Raw genomic sequence first — 19,282 nt, forward strand, 5'->3', positions numbered from 1 at the left:
GGCTCTCGACAGGGAGAGTCAGTTCAATTTTATAAAAGTTGGCCCCAGAAAGGCCCCAAAGTTACCAGGTCTCAGTTTTAACCTGTCAATTGGGTGGTGCATGAATAGCCCGAGTTTTACAATTTCTACCAGTAGCTGCAATGCCAGCTCTCAGGCTTCGTGCCCTGCAATATCTGGTATTTTTCATAAAGCCCCAGGCCTCCAGAGTCATACAATTATGCAAGAATATCTACTTTTACATCAGAAGTGACAGCAAGCTTTAACCCTGCTTGTTTCCAAGCTTCCCTTTGCAGCACAAACCCCTAAAAGCTCAAATATTAGAAAACAAGTTAAAAAGCCAGAACTTTACTGCTTTTTGATAGACTCATCATTTTCTTGATGCCTGAAAGGCTTCATATTTAAATGCCTGGAGTTGGCAATGCTGCCATTTGCTTATCTCTGTAAGCTGAGTCACTAAATATCGAACCTAAACTCCAGCCCTGACAGATGCTCCACTCCCACCTAAGTCAATGGTCACCAAAGAAGGTTGTTCTCTCATAGGATTTAGGACCCTTCTAATGAAATTGGCCACCATACACCAGAGCTTTTCAGGTACCACTGCAATGATGTTTCTTGTTGGAAGAGAATGTCCTTATCAGGAGAGATACAGTGGTACCTACGCTCTCCTGAATCATTTTATAACCTTACCGGTTTCAATTTCTTCTGGTCTCCACCTTTCTTTTCATTCTTTTTAAAGGTTTCGTACATGGTAGGATCAATACACCATAAGCATTCTGTCCATTTACCATAGATCACAGAGAGCTTCTTTTTGCTGTTTGGAGAAGAAAGAAAACTTATTTTTCTGCACAGTTTCTATAAGACTTTCTAAACAAATTTATATTTGCGTAACCTAATCTAGGTTTTTTGGGGGGCCTTCTCTCTCATGATTTCTGGTGCAGAATTCTGGGAAAATGTTTATCATAATATAAATGTAAAAGATTAATATTTTAGTTTACTCAGACATTTCTGGTATTCAGCCCTACAGCTTGGAATGTACCCTCATTAGCCAGCCGTCAGTCCCACCCTCCACTTCACAGTTTAACTGAACACAGAAATAAAGCCAACAGTTACAAATACAAAGATCAAGATCTCCATGACAGGTTTTGTCTGGGGAATACAGGTGTTAGTACATATTAAGAATTCCACTCTCCAATTTAAAAATTTACCAAGAAATACTATGAAAAACAAACCACCAACAAATGTATCGCTCCCTGTATACCCACTTTAAATCTAGAGTTCTGTCTATATCCAAAAGTACAAATGGCCATAAGTGTTTTCCAATACTGAAGAAAATGCTCCTCTTAAAACGAAGTAGTATAATACAGAATATAGAAATACATGAAAATGGGAAGTCTGTCCCTATATAAAAAACCCCAAGTAGCCATGCAACAATTAATACATTCTTCTTAGTACTATAGGCCCAGACGCTGTAAGCAAGAGAGACTTTTCACTTACTTTTTGTCCTGAACGTATCCCTCTACTCTGTGAAGCTCCTTTCCAAACAGTCCACATGGTTTAAAATGAAGGATACATTTATCTCCAGTACTGCAGAGGAAATGAGTTTGCAATTCAGAAAGGCTGCATCTAAAATGTGTTTATTAATATATTTACTTGACTAAAACAGGTACCAAATTATTTCATGAAAACACTTCAAAATTAGGTAGTAAAAAGTGCCTGGGTTACTAGAAGTCTTTGCAGATCATTCTTCATTCAGACAGAGCCTGGTGACATAGAGCCTGCTAATGCCGTCTAACGATTTCAGTGAGAAATTTCTGCATTCCTTGTATATCTAAAATACTCTGACAAAGTCACTAAGAACTCTTATTTCCTACCTACTATCAATAAGTCAATGAGGTTGATACAGGTTAAACAAACATAGGTTAAGTCACTATTTAAAACTGATTACAATGAAGTTGACAGAGGTAGCAAATGTAGCCCACACAGTTAAAAACTATGTGCAATCACATGCTTTTTCCCCAACTACACTGGACAATATTCTTGGATCAGACTCACTTGTAGACCCACGCTATACTGCATTAAGCAGGTTTCTTGTATTCAGATATTACTGTATATATGTAACCTCTCCCAGGTGAAGTTTTGAACAGAAGTTTTAATATCAGGAGCACACACAATGTAGAGGCTACGCATGGCTTAGTTGACTGCAGCTAAGTAGACTTAGAATGTGAAAAAGATACCAGATCAACAGTCCTTGTGACTTGTCTACAGACATAGGCTGAAGTGGTGCAAATTTTAACAACTACCTAACTGACCTTACTAACTACAGGCCAGATGCATGGAAGAGCAGCGAGGTATTTCAGTCCATAATGCTCTCGAATCCCAAGACAGCAAACAACCAAGCGAAGCACTGCCACCATAATACTATGGTGACCTATGACATGTGGACAGCTGATATTTTCACAAAATTGGCTGCAAAGATGTTAAATGGCAATTTCAACTCATATAACCTGATCTGTTGAAGTTGAAAAGGTGACATGGTGCTGAAAGGTTCTGTTCCCCTGAAGCCACCCCTCCCTCTCACAGAATTATTTAAACCGTTAGTACTGTTTGAAGTTTGTTTTAAGAGAAACAAGAAAAATAAATTTAAAGGAGTTCAAAGAATAAATAATTTTATTGTGTTTGGCAGAAAAACAGCAAGTAAAAATCTTGAACTTGGAGGCCAGAGAGATCACAATTCTTCCTGTCTAAAGCATCTGCAAATACCACTTACCAGTCTCCCTACAGGCCAATGTTCATAACTACCTAACTGGCAATTACCTGTGATTTACGATTTCTACTGTTCCATACTGTTCTATCCACAATTTACCAATAATTACATTATGTACACAACAGGTTGGATTTGTCCATGTGTACGCTTCATTATATCTGTGAAAGAAATCAGAAAAAGCAGAACAGAAATCAGATGCAGAGAAAATAAAATCATTCCTTGAACTAAAGATGTAACTTGTATCTGCTTTAAATTCTAAATAACCTAACTCCACTAATGGGGTAGAATGCTTACTACTCCAGTTAACAGTAGTCATTTAAGAGGTTTTTGTTTTAAAGTATACAGATTTGCTTTTTTATATAAATCAACACAATGTGTTCTCTCTGAAGTTCAGCACAAGTTAACATGCAATAAAAAGTAAAAGAGGAAATTGCTTTCCTATGAAATTCAGATGCCTGCCCTTCAACCACTTGAGTTCAGAGGCACTGCCCGAGTAGCACAGAGGGAATTTACTGTTTTAATTGTGCTTTTAAAAGGGCGTTGTGTGTCAGAAGCAGCTTCTAACCCTCCCACCAGCCCCCAAAATGGATGGCTTCTGTTCTAATCACCAGAGAAGCACTGAAAAGCTTCTCCCCATAGAGCTGTTTCACCGTGCCTCAACCATAATCTGGAGCAACTATCCCTTGGGACAAGAAGTAGTGCTGTCTTCATGATTATTTAATATGAACCCCTTTGCTGAGGTTCCAACAAGGATGCTAGTTACTGCCAGCTTTGCTAGAGATCAGGGATGCACCTTCTCCACCCGGTAGAGAAGACAGTGGCAATTTTGCAGTTAATCACCAGTTTGCCTCTTCCTTTCTATACCCTAAACATGTAGAAACACAAACTTCCTGCCTTCTGTGCAGTCCTTTTAATACAGCCCAACTCATTATCTGACATGGAAATTTGTCACAGAAAGACCCCGACACCAATCGCAGGCTTTTCAAATGTGATGTTTACAAACTGATTTACTCCTTAATTCTCCCCAAATTCCTTCACTTAAAGCAGCCAAAGCAGAACCGAACCTCTCAGCATAGACTGGTATCAGAACATGCTCTGCAGCACTTATTTTACAAAGCTAGGGGCTGCCGACTTGAGGCCCAGACAGGAATGTTTCTAAAACGGTCAAATTGTTAATCTCGCAACAACTGGATTCATATTTTTACGAGATGGTCCAGGTCATACTTCTACCAGGAAGTCATCTTTTCTCTCTTATCTTTCAACACTGATGGGGCACTTAGTGTTTGTGCTGAGCAGCCATTAAGACATCTTGGAAAAGTTTATGACTTGCATCTTGGTTTTTATTCCAATTAAACACAGAACACACAACTTTATTTTTTCATATAAGGGTATTAAGAGCAAAAATTAAAAGTGTTAATTTTCTAATCTTCACCTTGTCAAGAAAGGATTGGACAAATACTTAAATCTCTCTGGCTGGGCTGTCATTTCCAGTATTGCACAGACAGATCCTTGAAGTTTGATTCCTTTAGTGAGAAATGTCTCCCACTAAACCCTGCAGCAACAGTTCCTCTTTTAGAGAAGGCCAACATAGCACAGGAAAGTAGAATATTTGAAGGTCTCAATTTGTATTTATGTACCCAGATAATACCATTTGTACATCATACAAAATAGCAAGATGAAGCGGTACCCATATCTATGGCTTACAAATTGAAATGTAAGGTAATACTGTATGTGGGTTGGGAAAAGGTAGCTGTTTGTCAGACCTATACATGTTTTGAAAGTCATGAGGAAACACAAGAATAGCAAGTGTGTTTAATCAGCTACCCTCAGAGCAAACACATTTGTTTGTAATGAACTCACAGGATGTGAGAACCACAGCATCAAACACTTCAATCACCCAACAAATATTCACATCAAGTTAATAGCAAAAATGAATCCCAATTAAGTTAGTCAAATATTTCCCATTAACCATGTATGGTCTAGGGTAAGATTGTATCCATGATCTTGTGGGGGTTGTTCAAATAAAAAGGGCAAGAGACTAGCTTTATTCAGTACAGTGATATGCTCCCCCTTACCAGCCTTTATTTTGGTTGGATTGTTTGTAGTCAATATTAAAAAGTATTACATTTATTGAAATTTCAGAATCACCTTTCATTCAGGTCAGATTCAGGGCACTTATGAAATCACCTCAAAGAGCTCAGTTCTAAAATACCTTCTCTTTTGCTGTTACTGTATGTTTATGAAACCCTTACAGGAAAAGTTCAAGAGTCTTTTTAATTTTATTACAGTAACCATGGTACAAAACAAAGGTATGAAATTGTTTTGTTCCCAAGAGATGCTTTCAATCTGATCTAGGCCTGGAAGTAACCTGGAAAATGAGGTTTCATTTCAGCCTGGGAATGACTATATGCAACAGGCAGATTTTATTATTGGGCTCTTATGTCAAACAGCAGATAGTAAATTCCACAAATTCATCACAATTTCTATGATGAATAGTATCTATTCTGGACAAGTTATTTCTAATTTCATGTGTCTGAGTGAAAATTCCCATTGAATTGAACATGGCTTTGATGATCCAAATGACAGCATTTTAGTTCCCCTTTTTAAAGTATCTAACAAAATTCAAGAACACCCGACTCTAAATAGCTTTTTATTTCAAGAAATGCCAACTGTATTAACAAAAAAAGAATCAAACCAAATTGTGGCAGTCAGTTTCATGCTGTCCTTCCAACATCAAATCATAGGAATTAACTGTTGAGCAATAGCCTGTGCTTAGCTCCCTAGATCGCCTGTCTCCACCCACTCCAAGACAAGTTTTGTAATTATTTGAAGCCAAGGATTGTCCAGACGTGTCTTAATTGATCTGCAGAGCATGAACTACATTTTTATTCAGTTGGGTTGAGAGATGCATATAAAACATAGAAAATAAATGGTTACACTTACTTTAGAAGCTCCAAAGTTATTGTTCCCCGGGGCTCTGCTTCTACACTCTTCCCCCAGAATTTTAGCTTAGGGTAAATTGATCCATGAAAAATAAAGTCCTTATTGAGGCCTTCAGAATAAAATGCACTAACTGGTGGGTGGTGACTGACCTGTTCAGATATCAGCCTAAAGCCTAAATCCTCCCTAGGGACAAAAACATGGAAAAGGTAAGCAGTCAGTGTTAATCATGTATTAAAACGCTCTAAATACAAAGATGACTAGGCTTTTAAAATAGATCTAAAGGTTTTTAACCAAATGAGAGCTCTGGACTTCTTGTTTTATTAGGTCACATGGCTCTCCCAGTAATGAGTCACAGAAAATTTAAGTAGAAATTGCTCATTTCCCAGACAATAAACTATACCACAAGTTAGATGCCATCAGTACAGGCATTCATCTCTGATCATTTGACTTGGATAACTCATGGTCAGTCTGAGGCTCCCTGGGCAACAGTAGCTCACGTTAGGAAACCAGATGCAAATCTAATACATTGCAAGCAGCAGAAGCTAGAAGAGTTTCAGTCTACTCTTGGATCGTGACATCATCAGTAAGGCACTCTCTAGATTAATTAAGAGTCTCTGGTAAGGACTGGTTCTCGGTTAGAATATAAATACCGTGCACACCAATTCATCCTTGCACAATTCAGCAAGTCTGAGTCTGTGAGTGGAACTTAACAACTGCAGGGATTTTTAGCAACTTGTAGTAAAAGGATTTAGATATACAAATGGCCAGAATCATTTTTTTTAATCTAAATGAATAAATGAGACTTTCCAGCTTGCCAGGAAGTTAACTTGGTTGACTGGACAGAAAAATACTGGCTGCCCCGAGATTTAAAGATTCATCATCACCTGGTAAGCTCATAGGTTTCTCCTAGCAAAGGGTTAAATGGTTTGCCAGTTCTCTCCCACTGAGAAGCTACAGCAGACACTGCAAAAGCAGCCACAGCCTGTAAACAAACAGGAGAATGCAGTCTTGAGAAAACTCCAGTTTCTTACAACATGTTTTCAGATGCTATTGCATTTTTAGCTACCCTCATCTTCAGGGACTCTCCAAACTTCACCCTGTAGCCCTGAGGATTCTGCTTTTGTCTAGGCCCCCTCCCAAAAAATCCCATGCTGTTACCATGTAGGCAGTGCTTTTCTGGTTACAGACTGGACTTTAAGGATTGCTAGCGTTGTCTTAAATTGGCCAGTGGAGATTGCCATATACTGCTTAAGAGTAACACACACAGACACACAGCCAGACTAAGACTGGGAACACTGACCTATATATAGTAGCTAAGAGGGAGAGTCAGTGGTATCTAGTTGCCAAAAGCAGTCACTTCCCCTGGCAGTTTGCGCGCGCACACACACAGAAGAGCTCACTTGCTTTGCAAGAGACATTTCCACACCAAGGTGTCTTTTGTTTCCTTTCATGTGTCTCACTGCCAGGTGAAAGGACCTTTGTAAGCTCAGACAGATCGATGTTTTTTCATCATGGTCAATTTACTATGCACACCTTGCCCTCTGCATATTCACATAAGTAAAAATGGAGCCCTGAGTAACTCTCAAGGTGTACAGTAGTTTGGGCCCACCATAAAAGTCATTTAGCCAGATATTTAGTCTACGCCCCAGCAGGAGGGACAGGGTTTGGGGGAAGGAAAGTGGAAAATTGATTCTGCCACAGCACTCTTCTTCTAAGAATATAAACTTTCAACCTCCCAGGTAGCAAGGGTGTGTCTGACATGGTTTGGACCCATAGCTTGGCATTCAATAAAAATAGTGGGATGGACAGAGAGTTTCAGAATGGCAGCGTTAAAGGCTAATGTGGTCCTAGGTATGTTCAGGTCCTGCCTGGCACTCTCCTCCTCTTCCTACCATGCCAGAGACCTCTCTACCCACAGGAAAAATCCTGCATCTGCCTACTACAGCAGTGCTTTCACCTCTCTCAAAAGCATCTGCGTGGTTCTTGCCAGAGATGGGAAGACAGGCTGGCTGGGGCATGGGCCTGACTCAGTATGGCAATTCTTCCCTTCCTTCTGACTGCCTCAGAAGAAACCCAACTACTCCCCTCAGCTGGAGCATCACCTCAACACAGAGGCTGCGAGAAGAACAAGAAAAATCTTTCTGAAAGAAGAGGAGGTAAAAGAAGTCACTTGCCTGCATTCTTTCCAGGGGGATCGTGTGACTGCAAGCTTTATGGATGAGGTATATGTGTTCCATGTATTCTGTTATTCGCTGGAGGAAGCTCAAGGGCTCATTGAAGACAATGGGCATTGTAATTTTAGACAGCTCCTGGATGAGAAAAAGAGAAATGGTTCCCGTTCACACGCTATGAGGTGTTACAGTATAGTTTCCAAATCAACAGAGGGGACAGTTTGGCAATAATACTTTCCCCAATGTGGTAGAGGACATAGATCAGAAACCTGGCACTAGTCTCTAACTACCACTGATACCTGGTACTAGACACACTGTAACAGCTTAATAAGAAGTAGAGATAAAGGGCTTCACATGGAGTCTTCCCCAGCCCTGCCTGACCAAGAAAAATGGCACATAGGACTTGGGGTCTTATAGCTAGGGACCTACCAAATTTGAGACTGAGTTTCATGGAAACTATGAATTTAGGTGGGCTCCGCAAAAAAACAACAATTTCGCGTAAAAACAAAAAACAAATAAAAACCCCAAACTTACCTGCAAGTAAGGAAAAGGACAGGAAGCCCTGCAGTCTTGGAGCATGGGGGTAGAGGGGGAGCGTAGGCAGTGGTGGGGGGCAAGGCAGGCTTCCCCAGCAGCTGGTCTGTTGTCCCAGGCCAACCGTGACAGGCAGGCACAAGGCTACAAGCAGCTGCATCAGGGTCCATGGAGCCCCAGCACAGCTCACTGCACGCATGCACCTACCGCCAGCAACAAGCTCTGCCAGGGCTCAGCCGACCCCCGCGCAGCCACTTGCAGCCTTCCAGCTGCCTGCTACAGCTGGCCCGGGACCGCAGTCCAGCTGCTTGTGCAGCCTCCCCACTTGGGGAAGGCCTGAAACCATGGCTTAATTATCCCGATTAAGCCTGGGAAGCCATTCATCCACACTTAATTATTCATGGATTAATGGCTTACCCAGGCTTCATCAGGGTAATTAATATGTGGTTTCAGGTCATCTGGCAACCTGTGAGAAGGGGCAGGACTGCCAGGCCTCCTTGGCCAAATCAGGGGCGGCTGCCACAATCAGCCCATGAAAATGGTTGCTGGCCCTGGGATCTGCCCGCAAAATCAGCCAGCAGCATCCTCGAATTTAGTAGACCCCTACTTATAGCAGCGCAGAAAAGGTTCAATTTTCCATCCAACAGATGCTACCTGGTTCAGAGCACAGTGACATAACCCTGGGACCCTTGAAAAATCTACACGGATCATCTAACTTACTAATTAATTCTATATCGCCTAGCCACACTACTGCACCAACTGCACACACTGTACTTTGAGACACCAACAGGTTTATCTTGGATTCAACCATCATGAAAAGAACAGGATTTTAGTTTGCACAAATTAAGCAATTCCTTTTGTATTAGTGCCCTATGAACAAGGCAAAGTGGGGATTCTTCATTCCACCTTTCGGTACAAAACCACATTGCCTGGAGCCTCATACAGCAGATGCAGCAGCGCCTGAGCCCTCATTACTCCCCAGGCAAACAGAGTTAATTTTAAAAAGGGTGTATAAATCTGACAGAGAGCAAAGCTATACTACACAGTCACTGGTCCTAGTGCTTGCTCCTTATGGGGAGTGGAGAATCCTTAAGGCAAGGTCCACACTACAAATTGCTTTTGGTATAGCTGTTGGTCAGGAAGGTGAGGGGATGAGGAACAGCCTTTGGTGGAGATGCAGCACATCCTTGAAAGACAGCTGCCTACAACAGCAGCAACAGGATGCTCCTGTCTGCATTAGCTGCATCTATATGGGGTTTTACCACATTAGTTAGGGATGCAATTTTCTACAATCCTAAAATAGCTATGCCAGCAGAACTGTGAAGGGAAACCAGGCCTACAGGATTTTGTGAACCCATTGAGAAGAAAGCAGAAAAAGACAAGTGATTACAGATCACAAGTCATTAAAGGCAATGATAGTGATTGCCAATTAAGACTCGAGAACATGTGTCCTTTATATGACTCTTTACTACCAATTTAAAATGTTTTTGTTGTTGATACCAAGAAAGAACCTGGTGGCCCTATTCAGCCAATGCACTCCAACCTACATTTCAAGCTAAACTCTCTCTATACTGAAGCTGGGCAAAGGCTAGATTTTAGACATTCTTATGCCATCGCTTAGATGAAACATAAGTTTCCCAATCCCAATACAGCAACATACTTTCTGTGACAATAAAGACAAGATAAAGCCCCAAATTATATTTTGCCAAATTTTGTAAAGACAAGAAGGGTTAATTATTCAACATACATTTGATTACAGCCTTTAGGACATTAATCTAATACTTGTAAGACAGTAAGAGAAATGCTCCAAAAGCTAGGTCAACAAGGGAAAACATCTCTTTTTACTAGGCTGTTCAGGTCCATACAAGCAGTTCAACAAAACATCATATTGTTATTCAAAAAGCAGAGGTTTTTGATCCTCAGTTTGCTGTAAGGACATGAAGCTGAAAGAGACAGTTTAAAGAGACTTCTTACATACCTTATCACCATCTTTGTTTATCAGAACAAAGAACTGGAGAGTTTATTTGTGCTGCTTGCTTATGACATTTCTATCAATTTTACTTTTGTTTTTGTCACCTTAAAAGTTCTTCACCACCAGGCAACACCCCAAAGCATGGGTACATCTGCTTTCATGTTTTTGTATTTCCGAACTTAACCTTTAGTTCCCAGAAATGAACATTTTGCCAAAGATAGCAGGGAAAAACATTCAGTCTCCTTTGACTGCCAACGATGACTTACCAGGCCAATGCATTTTTTTAATATACTCCACACACTAAAATCACTTCTAGAAAACATTGGGGCGGGCAATGAAGTTCTGTAGGGAGGAGGAAAAAAAACAACACAAAAAACATAAGAATAGTTATCATACCCAAGACAAGATTACTTTTTGACTAAAATCCTATTCATCATCAATTTTGAAAATGACAAAGGTTTCTCAGGCATTTCACACAGACTACTTCAATGCAACCAGAGCCTCAACCTATAGGGGAGCTGCTTAGGGGTATGGAGTTTCTACTGCCTATAACTCCTGTGCATTCTTGGCCAGTACCCATGGACAAAGGGGCCATCTTCCAGCATCATGACAAACTGTGACAGAGAATCTGCAGGTAGTTGTACAACTAACAGGTTCCCTAGAAAAGATATGGTCTAGTCAGGGAGGATTCTGCTTTGAGCAGGAGCTGGACTAGATGATTTCATATGATCCCTTCCAGCCCTATTTTCCTATGATCTCAGCCAAAGCAACTACACTGGTTAGCAGGTACACTGTACTCTGTTCAAGTGCATTGCCTCAGGATTGAAAAAAGGCTAAGAACTTACCTGGAATATACACTTGTGTAACCTTCATGTACACAACGCTTACTCAGTACACCACACTCAGTGTTCTGGGATGAGCAGCTCTGAGATCGACTAGCACCCAACATTTTGAAGGTACTTAGTCAGCTAGTGTCAGGCCCCCCATTAGGGACCTTGAAAACTATGGAAGCAGAAGCACTAAAACTGACTAGCTCCCATTATTTTCCAGGCTTCCAATAGCAGCGGTTTCAGAGCTGCTCCCCTTTCGCCATTCTGCAGTTAACTGGAGTACACTTGTATTAAAAGTAGACAGGGGAGACAAAAAGATACTTGCACTTAAGCAGTTTATGCACTTAGTTGATAAGCAAATTACCAATGTTTATTATTTTATAAACCAAAGTCTGCCCCAACAGTCAGTATACAGTTATGCATTTATCCAGCATGCACAAAAGAGGGCTATACTGCACAGTATAGAAGGCTTTCCAGCACACCTGTGTTCCTTAATTCCATTCTCTTGATGCTGCGCCTCTCCATTAGGTTTCCCAGTCCTACTGCTTTGGTGGGAATCCCGGTCAATCATTTCTGCAACTTTATGATTTGCTTCTGAAAAGTCCCCCGAAGAATTGTCAGAATCAAAGCCTGCATAAAATAAATACAAGTGAGGAACATTCCCTAGGGCTCCAGAGAGTCTGCTTACATGTTAAACCTGTTAACAAAGCAGAAGCGGGTGCACCATAACAATGGCATGTTTGCAACACACCAATTCACTTGGAAATATCACTGACTGCAAACTTTTTGGTGGATGACTTAGTCTAAGAACAAACAGCACCAAGTATCATATTAATACTAAAGATAATCAATTTTGCATGCAATAATCACAGAAACATAGGGTTGGAAGGGACCTCAGGAGGTCATCTAGTTCAACCCCCTGTTCAAAGTCGGACCATCCCCAACTAGATCATCCCTGCCAAGGCTTTGTCTAGGAGGACCTTAAAAACCTCCAAGGAGAGAGTCCACAATCTCTCTGGGTAGCCTGTTTCAGAGCTTTACTACCATCCTAGTGATATCTAACCTACACTTCCCTTGCTGCAATTTGATGACACTGCTCAATGTTCTGTCATTTGCTGAGAACAGTCTAGCTCCATCCTCTTTGCAACCACCGTGCAGGTAGTTGAAGGCTGCTATTAAATCCCCTCTCAGTCTTGTCTTCTCCAGACTAAATAAGCCCATTTCCCTCAGCCTCTCTTCACATGTGCCCCAGCCCCTCACCATTTTTGTTGCCCTCCACTGGACTCTCTCCAATTTGTCCACATCCTTTCTGTAGTGGGGGGCCCAAACTGGACACAGGATGCCAGATGTGGCCTCACCAGTGCCAACTAGAGGGGAAGAATCACTTTTCTCAATCTGCTTGCAACTCTCCTACTAAGGCTGTTAGCCTTCTTCACAACAAGGGCACACTGCAGGATCATATCCAGCTGAACTGTTCAACAGCTATTTCAATTAGGTACATCTACTCCCTTATTTCAAAGCTGCACTTTAACTGCAATTACAATTTTTTTTTCCAGTTACATGATTTTGTCATAAGATCTTAAAAAATGCAGTTGTCCTATTTACAATTCTGGTTTTACTAAGAAACCATGAGAAAAAAAATTAATTGTAGAGTCAGACTCAACCAGCACATATGCAGGATTAGAACCAGTTTTAAAAAATGGAACCCAAACAACAGTAAAATAAATAAGCCTCCACTGCACAACGGGAGTGAGTTTAGAGGAGAGGACTGGGAGCAAGGACTTGAATCATCCTCCTAGCTCTAGCATGGACTGGCTGCATGACCTTGACAAGTTACTTCACTTTCCTGGCCCTGGTTTACCCACCTGTAAAAGAGGCATTCATCCCACTTGAGAAGATTGTTTGACTTTATAACTTAGGAGTCCTCCAGTCCAAAAATGATATACAAGTGCAAACTACTGGATTAAGGTCACTGACAAGGCCACATCAAGGTTTCAGTCCAACAATTCATTTAGGATAGACTACTGCTTTGTTTAGAATCGTGGGCCAATTGCTAATGTGTACAACTTTTGCATATGCAGGTGTAAAAAGAGTGATTTGTGCAAGTAAACTGTATTTGTATGACAAGGTTCTTTGGGAAAATGTGATATCTTTTATTAGACCGATTAAATAGTTGGCAAAATTGTTCTTTGCATTTGTATGTGCGTGCCAAGAACCACTGGCTTTTGTGTATTTAAACTTCATTATTTCCATGCACAAATTGCATAAGTGACTGTGTATGTAAAAAGTATGCTCAAAAAGGTGGATTTGAAATCCTTTGAAAGTTAAGATCCTTGAACCGCAAGATCTACATGCAGGCACTGGACACACATCTTGCCAAATTTTAGCAGCAAAGCCTGCAGCACAGCTACTCTTCAAGCAAGTACCATTTTGTTGATAAGTACTGTAAGCAACAACCCTGACCAAGAAAGGTAGTGGACCAGACTCCTTCTATGACTGAAGAATACAACTTCCTTGACAGTGCCAGTACCTACCCCCAAAGGGCACAGCCTCAGCTTATACCAACATGTGCAGCTCAGGATTTAGTCCAAGGGGTCTAAGAACCCAGAAGTGACCCCAGCAGAATTAATTCAGGGGAAAGCCAGTATAAGCTCTAAGAAGAGCTCCAGATGCATACAAGCAATGCTTCTCTAGCACCATTTTCCCCTGGATACCCATGTATTCAGACGACACTCATTGCAGCAGCAACAGCTGCTTAAGAGCAAAACAGCTCCAGGGCATGGACATGTATGAACAGGCATTGACTACAGAGAAATCTGTACTCTAGCATCATTCTGAGCAACAAGACTCGAGGAAGCACGGTGCAACTCTACATTTCACTGGGCCTGCTAAATGCATTGCTGGGCTTGTCGAGGTGGAAACTGGAAGAAACAGATGCTGCAATAATGGGAGGAGAAGGAGAAAGAAAAGGAAGCAGATCTCTTTTACAAGGGGGCAGAGAAATGAAGGAACCTTAAGTCGGCACTAATGTATCCATCTGCTGGAAAGTAAGAGCGTACAAAGTGAAACTCCCGAACCCCTTCGGGAGCCACCTCTATCGAAAGCGCTAGAAAAGAACAACTTGGCATATCCAGGCCTTCAGCTCCTACAAATCACTATTAGATAGTTAGAACCATCAAATACTTCAATATGAAGAGAACCTCCCCCATCCCAAAGGCTTTCAAAATAAAGCCATTTCCTGTTCACTGGAAAACCAAGGCTGCTTAACTGGCCAAGCATCAGTTTCTACTTTGGACGTGCAGGATGGAAACAAATGAGGAGTAGGCCCCAAACAGCCCCTTTTCTCCATCCACTGATCCTAGTGACCTTGGGGAATGAACCTGCCTGGGGTTCAGAGACTGAAGTTGGCAAAAGCAGCTGCAGAAGCAGCCTGAGCAGGCACTGAGTGACCCCCAAGGATGTCAACCTGCTGGCTGCAGTTTTCACCCTGGATGCTCTCTCCCTTATGCCAACTGGCTGCTCATTCCCGTCTCGGCTGATGCAACGCCCTCCCCCTCCCACACCAAGCTCTTCCTTCCCCTCCCTTTTAATGATTCTCCTCCTAATCTTCTCCCACCCAGTGGATTTAGCCACCAGCCCTGGCTCCTGCATACAGCTGGTAAACCATCAATACCCACATGTTCTGTTCCTGTCAGAGGCGCTCTCACCAAAAATAGGTTATAAACTCTCTGGGGCAGGTGTTTGTACAGCACCTAGGACAACAAGGAACTATTCTCTCCTGGCACCTTGGTACCGTAATGCATATTCACAGTATCGCTATTAAAATCAACCCATTGTTTTAGATAAGTATGGACGAGCCTGTTGTGAAATACAGAGAAGAACAAGTTTCACATCAGGCTACAAAAAAAGTCTTGCACAAAAACTGCAATTTTACTCAAGCAATTTTGAAGGTCTGAAGCCTGTTTGGACTCTCTCTCTAAAACATGCAATCATAAATCCCAAGGAGAGAGACCTAAACCCTCCAGAAAGCCCAAAACAGCTGGCTCTCAGCCCTACGAACAAGATACACTGCATGATATCTAGGATGTGGTACAGGAAAAATAAAAATTGCTCTGATGCTGCATGTTTTGTGAGATGACCTTCATTCCAGCTGTCCATCTAGATGTATATCCTGAAGGACATGAGGGAGGGCAGAGGAGACTAAGGAACCTGTAGCTGACAACAGCAATGGGCTTCCTCTGCCTGCATTTCCACCCAAACTGTCAGATGATACCGTTTAGCTGTTGTAGGCGTGACAAACACACGTGCAACACCTGTAGAAAGCACGTGATGGCTGGATGGTGAAACCTGAAAGGAGGGGTTATGCCATGTTCTGGACTGTAACAACACTGGAACTGGTTTGGTCTGTCTACATTACAAATCAAATTGTTTAAAAACAAAAAAGTTACCAGTAAAAGCAGTAAGTCCCTTCTCTTATCAGGTTCATTTTCTCCATGTCAACAAAGGACTGCGGCGTGTCCAAATTCTGATTTAGCATCTGGACAGTATAAATCCCCTGCACATACACACTTGCTTTCTGAAAGTCCTCTGGGCCAGGGCTCACAGAAAGCTAAATAAAATACTGCACAGTTGTTTAAAGGAACATACATTGTAACATGCTGAAATCATTTCCACTCAAGCAATCTAAGTACCATTTGCTTGCCAACTGCAATCACTCTTAACGTCTCAGGCGTCTTAATACTTAAAAATACAACAGATATTATTGTTGTATTATTACCATAAATGCTATACTTCTTTCTCCCATTAAATATTCTCATTCTACCAATGTAATGCTTTTAAAGAAACCCAAAACAAACTTTTATTTCTACCAGGAAAGATGACTGAAGATTACCAATGCAGCCATCTCAGAAGCTGAAGGAAGTACTGGCGTTGTGATTTTGCATTTTATAATTAGCAGCAGACATTAAACATGACATCACGCAGTAATCCCGCATGCTGAACCCCAGCGTCTCAGGCATGCAATTATGGCATGATAACCACACCCCAGCGGGTCTTAACACTTAATTGGGAACAATGATAGATGTACGTATAATTGTTCAGGGGATTGAAACAAACACTACATCAAAACACCTACCTCAAAACATGCGCTGATTTTTAGACGCTCTGCAGTGAAAGAACACTTTTTGAGAAAGGGTAGTTAAACCTCTGGGATTTCCTAGACGCTCTAATATATTTAAATGTGTTTAATTTTAAAACAGAAACTTCCATAAAAGTTCAAGTCACTCTACAAGGCTACTTCACCGCCCACTGGGGAAGCAAAACCTTTAATTGTGCCTAGATCTTATATAGATACCCATCTATTCCATATATCTATTAAGGATTAATTAATCCAAAGTAAATAAAACTGTGTCTCGTTGCTTGTTACCAGTCCTTTGATTTCTCTCCAGTTAACAACTCATTTGTGCTGTTCCTGTATGTCAACTTATTCAATTCTAAGGGAAACAGAGATCAAATGTGAACCAAAATACAATTTAATCTAGTCATGAATGGCTAAACACAAGAAACAGAAACACGTTCAAGTTTTACAGACAGGCAAAACTTTCAAACCCAGCTCCAGTGGAACTGACCTTATAGTACAAAGATATTACGTTTTCTGTCATAGTTTATTTTCATGTAATATTTAATTTTTAACCTAGAAAATACTGCCAGGTTGTCTCCAAACATCACTAAAGCAACCAATTGTGATACATACCCCTTACACAGCTATAACACGTCGCTAAATTTATTTATCAAAGCTGTAAAATTGCCTGTCCGCTAAACTGTTTTTGGATTTTTAAAAAGGATCAACTGAACATGTGGCCAGTGTGGTAGGAAAGGGTAAACACTCTGGAACACATCTTGAGACAGAAGAGTGGATCCAAATTAGCTACAACTGCGGGACTATTGAAAAGATAACACGCTCTCCTAGAAAAGTCTCTCTTTTGATGTCGCTAATTAAAGCCTCCACAGAACAGAAGAATTCACAAGCTAAACATCAGTTACGGGACAGTTATACTGTAGAAAGAGGATGTTTAAAAAGAAAAAAAAGAACCAATAACTGAAGGCAGTAGTGGTTAAGTATTACATTGATGAATTACATATATTAAAGGTGAGCCAAAGGCCTTAAAACACAAAAGACTGTTTAAGATTCAACATTATTCACAGACTTGATTATACAATTAATTAATTTCAAGAGTTCAAAGAAAAAAAAAAGTGACTTGCCAGTATTTCTGCTTTTCATAGTCTTCTTCTTCCCCATTCTGCAAAGGAAAACCAAGCCACTCAAACTAGCTGTGTGTCCACCAGGCAGGAAGTTTTGGGATGAAGTATTCCTTGAGTCACAGAGCATGCAAATCACAAGTCAGTCTCCTTTTATACGGAGTCATCAGCTTCTCTGAGCTTAAATACCAGGGAAGCATCATCCTCTCTAGCAGGGAAGAAAACTGAATGTAGGAGAAACATCAAGAGCCGCAGACCTAGGAACAGCACCTGGCAGAGATGGGATGCTGCAGTGGCACACTATGGCAAAAAGACAATTTTATTTTCTCCAAGACCATCACTTCCCCCTCCTTCAAGAGACAGCTACTCCTCACAGGCTGCCGTTCTAATTAGCCACTTCCAACAGGAGACAGGCTTACTTTACCTTTTACAAGATAATTTGACAGATCTCACACCCAGGAGCGGAATCTGCTGATGTATCAGATCAAGATAGTATTGGCGGAGTGGGGGATATGAATTAGTCCACAATTCCACAGGTGCAGTCCTTCCTCAAGAGAGAAATGGTCCGAGATGAATGGCAATTAATAAAAGCTAAAGAGCAGCTTGCTCAGGCATGTGCCTGGTATGTTTAATGACATGGAGAAAAGAAGATTTCATAGAATTCACGGTTAACCTTTGGAACAAAAAGGTAAGAGCATAACAAAACTATTTTCTTTGGCAGAGGCTGGAAGCATTGTGGCAACAACCCAAGTATGCTGCTCTTTCTACGGCAAACTTTTCTCTCAGCACATCTGAATCAGTAACCTGAAGTCTGGAAGGACTGATGAAGAGTCGTAGCACAGCAGATGGCACAGAAGGCCTCCGTGAACCCAAGACAGACTTAACAGAGCTAAACAGCAAGGTTACATGGGCTAGAAGCCTGCTGCCAAAGTAGCTAGCTCTTTTGCTTGCATCATTTTCCAAAAGAAGCTTGGAATTAAGGGGAGGACGGAAGAAAAAGCGGAAAGAATTGAATAAAATTTGCCTGACCTTGTTCCACAGGTGCAACCACAAGAACTGTTCTCTGTATCTGGGAGCAGCAGTGAGGAAGCTGCAGTGACTGAAATGCAGGGGGACCAACAGGAAACATAAGATCCCTGAGAAAGTCCTGAGTGAAATACCTGCTCTGGAGGTAGTAAATGCTCTATGCCCAGCCAATCAGCACAGGGTGGTGGCACTGCTTCTGCATACAGATAAACACCCCAGGCAGCAAGAGACCTATTTTCCACCCAGCAACCCAAGCAGAGGATTTGCAACTTAAGTAAAAGCCTCTGGGTTCCTCCCAAAATGCTCACATACAGAATCCCACCTGGTCAGTCAGGTTGGATCAGGACACAAGGTTCTCAGCTGTGCAGCAAGCAATTCAATTACGCTTCTCCCCAGGGCAGCATCTCTTCTCCTTCAACAAAAAGTATGGACCGAGCCAGAAGCAGACTTTCCACTCCAACAAACTGGCATCCATCCCAATGCAGATCAAGTCTGCACAGGAGGGAGAGTCTAACCCTGGCACAGGGAAGATGTCACTGAGTCACTCCTGCAAAGGCCCTGGCCTCCTCTGAAACTGAAGTCAGTTTCTGCTGGGAGGAGGCAGCACATAGCTTGGGCTATTGCTGAGAGTACTACAGATACTTGAAGTTAGTCTAGCCCCCTCAGGTGGCACAGCTGTCTACAAGGTGGGGGTCTACATGTTTGAAGGTCATCTTGACCCATCTAGTAGCAAGACTGGTGGGATGGAAAGACCGTCTGTGGAAAGGGCAGAACAGTGGGTCTG

At 41.6% G+C, this 19,282-nt stretch overlaps 1 protein-coding gene across 2 annotated transcripts in view; it reads right to left on the minus strand.

Moving 5' to 3' along the window:
* OSBPL2 (oxysterol binding protein like 2) overlaps positions 1 to 19,282 on the minus strand; it is a 54,560-nt gene that overhangs the window by 8,992 nt on the left and 26,286 nt on the right. For both annotated transcript variants that reach the window (XM_006274323.4, XM_019484467.2), the window contains exons 4-11: positions 11,697 to 11,844; positions 10,651 to 10,726; positions 7,882 to 8,016; positions 6,592 to 6,689; positions 5,708 to 5,890; positions 2,815 to 2,922; positions 1,495 to 1,584; positions 688 to 811 (exon numbers count right to left, since the gene is read on the minus strand). In XM_006274323.4, coding sequence (XP_006274385.2) covers positions 688 to 811; positions 1,495 to 1,584; positions 2,815 to 2,922; positions 5,708 to 5,890; positions 6,592 to 6,689; positions 7,882 to 8,016; positions 10,651 to 10,726; positions 11,697 to 11,844 — 962 coding nt within the window. The remainder of the gene's footprint in view (positions 1 to 687; positions 812 to 1,494; positions 1,585 to 2,814; positions 2,923 to 5,707; positions 5,891 to 6,591; positions 6,690 to 7,881; positions 8,017 to 10,650; positions 10,727 to 11,696; positions 11,845 to 19,282) is intronic.

The sequence above is a fragment of the Alligator mississippiensis genome, chromosome 9, assembly GCF_030867095.1.
Source record: "Alligator mississippiensis isolate rAllMis1 chromosome 9, rAllMis1, whole genome shotgun sequence".
Classification (NCBI taxonomy): Eukaryota; Metazoa; Chordata; order Crocodylia; family Alligatoridae; genus Alligator; species Alligator mississippiensis.